Below are 6,123 nucleotides of genomic sequence, written 5' to 3'. Positions count from 1 at the left end.
TAAGTGATAACATCATGATAACATTAAAATAAAATTTAACCCAGTCTCGCGCAAAATTAATTTAAATATTAATTTATTAATCATTTATAACGATTGAAGCCAATACTACAAATAAAGTAAAAGAAGTAATATAACCATTACATTGTATGTTATTAGCTAAGCACTGATGAAGAAACACATATCAGAAATATTTCTTTTTATTTTATTATGTTAACGTGAAGTAAAGCAAAAACTAAATAAATTGTTCTTGCAAAAAGATCTGTGAAAACTTGGTGTGAAAAAGATATATTAAAAAAAAATAACACATTTTTTTATAAATTTAGAGCGAGCGCGCACGAGCAACTTTGTCTCCGCAACAATTTTGTCTCCGCAACTATTTTGTCTCTCCAGCCATGGGCTAGTATGAAAGTGCGCGTACGTAGCGACGCAACTCCCGGGAGACTTTTTTGTCCGCGGGTTCGGAGACAAGCCCGCGACGCAACTGTCGCCCTATCTATTGGTTTCAATGCAAGTGCGCGCACGGCGACAAAAATGTTGCCAGGCGACGGCCGCCGGCCAGTTGCCGCCAATAATATACTCTATGGTTGCCGCGTAACCGGCGTAGCGATAATACCTATTTATGTCAACGTATTTATTCTCGTACACAGTAGTTTTAACCGACTTAAAAAAAGGAGGAGGTTATCAATTCGGCCGGTATATTTTTTTATTTTTTACACCTTGGGTTACATTATTGCATTTTTGGTAAGGATCTCTAATTTTTTTGAAAATGCAATATAGCCTATGTTGCTCAGTAAAGATGCAGCTTTCTAATGGTGAAAGAATTTTTGAAATCGGTCCAGTAGTTTTTGCGTGAAAACCAATGATATTATATATAGAAACAAGAGGTAGATACGTCATCAACGCACCAAAACTGATTCCGTGAATTGGTCCTATTTGGGACCAATGCAATCAGTCAGATTGTCACCGGTCCCAGTAAGCGCATGTGCCGATAGGTACATTAAAGTTGTCGAAAATGCCTTCCTGTGTGTTCAGAAAGTGCACGTATTCGTGCAAAAAAATAAAGAAAGATAAAGGAATGTCATATCACAGCAAAATATATTAAATTATTACAGTTTAAGAGTAAAAATAACAATTTACAATTCTTTATTAATGACACTTGCTTGACACGTGTATTGAAATAATGAAAGGGATAAAACATTGCTTCAATCACTAGTGTGACAAAGCTAGCGTACACTGTGTTCAAAGATTATCATGTAGATACGATTATTGAAAATAGAACGGTTATTTTATTAATTTCGATTTGGGTAAATACTTGATTAATTTTATATTTAAATCCACACAGTGCATATAATTAACAAATATATCTATTTATTATATACAATGAAATCTTGATGGCAAAAATGTTTGTTTGCAAAAATGATGTTGAATATACGTATACTTTGAAGAAAAGATTATCGCTACTGATGAAAAATGCTATTTGTTTTTCTGTAAATAGCTATTGAACATAAATTTTATTTGTGTTTTAGATAAAAAAGGCTTATACTTCATCCTTTCTTTTATTTCATCCTTTTTTTTCATCTAGGCACCACGATTATTATAATTATCCTACAAGTTGGAGTGATGACCTTGTACGGGTTTCGGGAACTGCCTTGAAACGAATAGCGTAAGATCGGTCCTTATGGAGTTCTTTAAGGAGGACTATATGCAGTATGCTCAGCAGTGGGTGATTATCGGGTGAAATGATGATGACCGAAAACGAACACCACAGCTAGTAATAAATACTTAATACAGTTATATCTCCAAAAAAGTTTTTTTATTTTTTTTTTTTCATTTTAATACGACATCATAATAATCATAAAATAGTAAATGAAATTGTCACATTTATTGCACGCCTCATAAGCGAAGCGTTGAGGTGGGTACTACTGTCACTTCGCGCAAAACATCTGATTTTTCAAACTTAAAATGTCTGTATGTATCATACATTGCACTTGTAAGATAATACATACACACACATATTAAGAAAAAACACTATTTTTAACGATCATGATATTTTTGATGTCATTTTTGTTATTTAAACTAGTTAAAAAACAGTTTAAAAAAGTTCTGTCTTGGACGTCCGTGTGTCTGTATGTGCGGATCCTTTTTCTTGTTAACACGATAGCGACCGAAATACTTTACTAATCGAGTCTTTTTTTTTCTCTTACGCTTGAGTATGCTCAGGAATAGAACCCTTTCATTTTTCAGGGTCTGATTCGATGTGGTTTAATTGTTATTAAATAAACAAAAATAATAATTAATAAATAATTATTAAAAAAAAATTATGAGGCGTGCACTTTTGGATTTTCCAAATTATATTTATTTGTACAGGAAACCTAACATCTATAACATTGAACCTTCTGTGTCATTAATCTATGCCAATAACCATGGCAACTATTTGTTTATTTATATTTAATTGGTGAATTCTTATGACTTTTGCTTACACCTGCGCGGAAGTGACAAACTATCTTTGTCTTTTTTGTTTATATCATTTTATTAGAGCCATCTCTCTTACACAGTCTGTCAATATAATAAATTAAGTAAAATGAAAATTGTATTTGTGTGTGCCTGACACTGCATATGAAGCATTTTTTTTGAATATATTGTGAGTATATAACGTATCTATACATAAAATATCATTGGTGAAAACCATACATACATACATACATACTTACAAACTTTTCCTCTTTATAGTATTAGTATAGATGTATGGACACCGATTACTCCGAGGTTTCTGAACCGGTTTACGTGATTCTGTTTTTTTTTTTGATGCGGAATGGTGTGGAATTGGTCCCATAAATTTTATTCGGATAAGCCCAGTAGTTTTTATTTTATGAGCATTTTTGTCTGGTCTCGATGACTTAATTGAAATGTAGCAAGTAACTTTGATTTATTTCCAGGTAACCGATTGAGCTGAAATTTTGTATACGCATGTAAATTGGATAGCGATGAAACATTATTATGAGATAGAGCTGATTTGATGATGGAATCGGAAGGTGGCCATATGAACTTAGTAATATATTGACTCAACTTTATAGAGTTTGAGCTCGTTTGATTCGTGTTGAAAAATACACTAAAAAGTATTAAATAAAAACTACTTTACTTTTTACAATTACGATTACATATCTATACTAATATTATAAAGAGGAAAGGTTTGTAGGTACATATGTATGGTTTTCAGTTTTCACGCATAAACTACTGAACCGATTACAATGAAATTTAGCACACATATAGAGGGTAACTTGGATTAACACATAGGATAGGTTTTATCCCGGAAATCCCACGGGAATAGGAACTATGCGGGACAAGAGCACAGACCACAACCGTTTCTTCGAAATCCATGTTGATAAATGCAGAAAATTTTAAAGAAAAAGTTGCGTTGCTGTCGCTTTCGTGAGCGCATCGTTCAAAACTTTGCGAGGAGACAGCGACAAAGACAAAATAGTTGCCGGGCAACTAAGTTGCTTGTGCTCGCTCGCTCTTATAAAAAATAACACGATCACTAGATTGACGTTTGACATATTTTGAATTTGGAATTTGACATTTATCGATCGACGATATTTTGGGGGAGAGAGGAAGGAGAGAGGTTATGTTTAGGTGTGAAATGTGAATAATGCTTTGATCGAACTAACCCTGAAAAGGAGGATTATTTCTTAATTAATAAGTCTTTCTAACACAAGCCAAAATGTTGTATGACGACTTTAAGCCGATCGTGGATCTCGTTCTCAACAATTGGACGGCATTACAGTTAGCCGTAGAACATGGAATGGGTGCGCCTGGCGGGGAAAAGGTAAATAAATATAATTGTTTTATGGACTCGCAAATCTTATAATACTTATTGAATAAAGTCCTTCTTAAGAGATGTTCATTCACTGTATATATACGGTTACCTCTTTAAGCCGCGTCAAAGAGAAAATAATAACAAAAACGGAATTATTTTAGCATAGGTTGTACGGCGATCAAATTAAATTATTACAATCATAAACAGTACTAATTATTGTTTTACAATGCTTTAGCATAATTTATTGATTTTAATGTTCATTTTCATACTTTTACATGCCCAGGTAATTTCAATGATCTAGATATCTATTATTTAGTTTAGAAAATCAATAAGGTTCCGTTTCCGTATGAAGGTGTCCAAATCAACAGACAGACATATCAAAAATGTTATATATATTAATTTCCAGACAGCACAACTCATGTCAGTATATGTAGCGAGATTTTGTGTGGAAAATATTGTGGACGCAGATGAATTAACTGAAGTACTAGAGGATTTGATGGACGAAGAATTTGAAACTGTATGCCATGATAACTCTCCAAGAGGTGTGTCCGTGCTGCATACATTTTTATTCAATGTTTTGTGACCGCAATTTAGTTTTTTTTTATAGAAACAATAAATTGCGTAGGTTTAGCCAATAAAGATATTTTATCTGTTTAATATTTTAGTTCTAACATTGTACATGCATCATTTCAGTGAAGACTAAATATGGATTAATTATCAACTTCATTAATGTTGGAAATGCTTTTGTTATTGAATCTTTTTAGTTACTTTAAAGTTTAAAACAACATTTTTTTTTCAGAGGTTGCAACATTACTGCTAACTTTTCTCACTTTATTGAAGGATGGTCACCATGAAGAACTAAGAAACAGAATTGAAGCCTTGCCAAAATGTCAAAAATGGTTGAGCACACCTATTCATGAATCTGTACCACCACAGGTTAGCGTTTTACTTTGTTTATAACTTCACTTGCTTTGTCTAAAACTTCACTACATAGTATAAAACAAAGTCGCTTTCTCTGTCCCTCTGTCCCTTTGTATGCTTTAATCTTTAAAACTATGCAACGGATTTTGATGCGGTTTTTTTTAATAGATGGAGTGATTCAAGAGGAAGGTTTTAGTATATAATTTATTAGGTTTTAGACAAAGCGGGCGAAGCCGCGGGCGGTAAGCTAGTAAAATTAAAATCATAACCTTTTTTTAAGAACCACTCTATCTATTGAAGAAAACTGCATCAAAATATGTTGCATTGTTTTGAAGATCTGTACCATTAAAGATTCAGACAGGCAGTGAGAAGTGACTATGTTTGTAGTGATTGCACATATTTTTTCAAAACCACTATATTGATTTCTAATGTTCCTTATAACATAAGTAATGATACTGATATGATGAATGAATATTCTGTATGATCTTCAAATTTTTTTTTAGTGTCATGGCAACCCTGACGATGATACAACCAGCAGTAGTGGTGAGGATGAACCAGAGAATGCAATAAATAATGGAACTGGATCTCAACAACAAAACGCAGAACCTGAACCTATGGAAGAAGATGTTGACCCAGGATGGACTGTTGTTCGAACGAGAAGGAAAAAATGAATTTATAGATTTAAGAAAGAATATTATTATTTTATCTCTAATGGAGATCATGTAGCATTTACACTGTAGATGTTATTCCGTTTTAGTGTATTTTTATTTATTTTATAATAAATGCACTTATTGTTACATCTATTGTTTTTTTTTTTTTTTTTGATGATACCAGTGCAGTGGTGATTATTAAATTATATATTTGATGAATCAAAAGTGCTTATAGAAGTCATACTTTTGTGGATGCCCTCTTTCACGACTACCTAGTTATCGGTACCTTTTAAATACTCCGTCTCGTATCCCACGAGAATAAAAGTATTTATAATCCCCTTATTTTAATCGTTATTATCATGTTATTTTAAATGTAGTTGTGTCACAAAATGTAAGAAAGGTAGGTATATAGTACTATTCGATCAACCTTCTTAATGATTGTTTTGTTCGGTGATATTGCATGTAAGAGGTGTGTTTTCTTCTCCTTGGTCACATACGTCTCGATCGGGGGTAACTGCTAATTCATTAAATATGTTTCGGTTTGATAGATATAGTTTTAATTTAAATATTATTTTGTACACAGTTGTCGAAGCTAATGGACACTGTTTTTTATTGTGTAATTATTTGATAGAATATCACTCCATTTGTAAGTTAAATCAAATTATCAATTTAACTCTTATTTTACTTTTTTGGTTAGTTTACCAAAATATATTTTTATAGCCTGTGCTTTATGTA

General features: G+C 32.5%; 1 protein-coding gene across 1 annotated transcript; it reads left to right on the top strand.

Annotated features, from left to right (window-relative positions):
• Positions 1–3,620: 3,620 nt before the first annotated feature.
• Positions 3,621–5,535, top strand: LOC149909989 (pre-rRNA-processing protein TSR2 homolog). The gene is made up of 4 exons (XM_090118491.1): positions 3,621–3,826; positions 4,224–4,359; positions 4,617–4,753; positions 5,242–5,535. Exons 1-4 carry the CDS (start codon positions 3,722–3,724, stop codon positions 5,407–5,409), a joined length of 546 nt encoding a protein of 181 aa, XP_089974617.1. The 5' UTR covers positions 3,621–3,721; the 3' UTR covers positions 5,410–5,535.
• Positions 5,536–6,123: the final 588 nt, after the last annotated feature.

This window comes from Colias eurytheme, chromosome 3 (genome assembly GCF_061535395.1).
Source record: "Colias eurytheme isolate Ceu_HAF_F1 chromosome 3, ilColEury1 Martin Lab GWU primary, whole genome shotgun sequence".
Taxonomy (NCBI): Eukaryota; Metazoa; Arthropoda; class Insecta; order Lepidoptera; family Pieridae; genus Colias; species Colias eurytheme.
The sequence above is the reverse complement of the archived record's forward strand: the minus strand, read 5'-3'. Positions and strand labels throughout refer to the sequence as shown.

Bases quoted from the DNA above. Each gene is read 5' to 3' on its own strand.
- LOC149909989 (XM_090118491.1), top strand. From the start codon at position 3,722: ATGTTGTATGACGACTTTAAGCCGATCGTGGATCTCGTTCTCAACAAT. The intron at 4,360-4,616 runs GTGTGTCCGTGC...TTTTTTTTTCAG, and splicing joins CCATGATAACTCTCCAAGAG to AGGTTGCAACATTACTGCTA. The intron at 4,754-5,241 runs GTTAGCGTTTTA...ATTTTTTTTTAG, and splicing joins ATGAATCTGTACCACCACAG to TGTCATGGCAACCCTGACGA.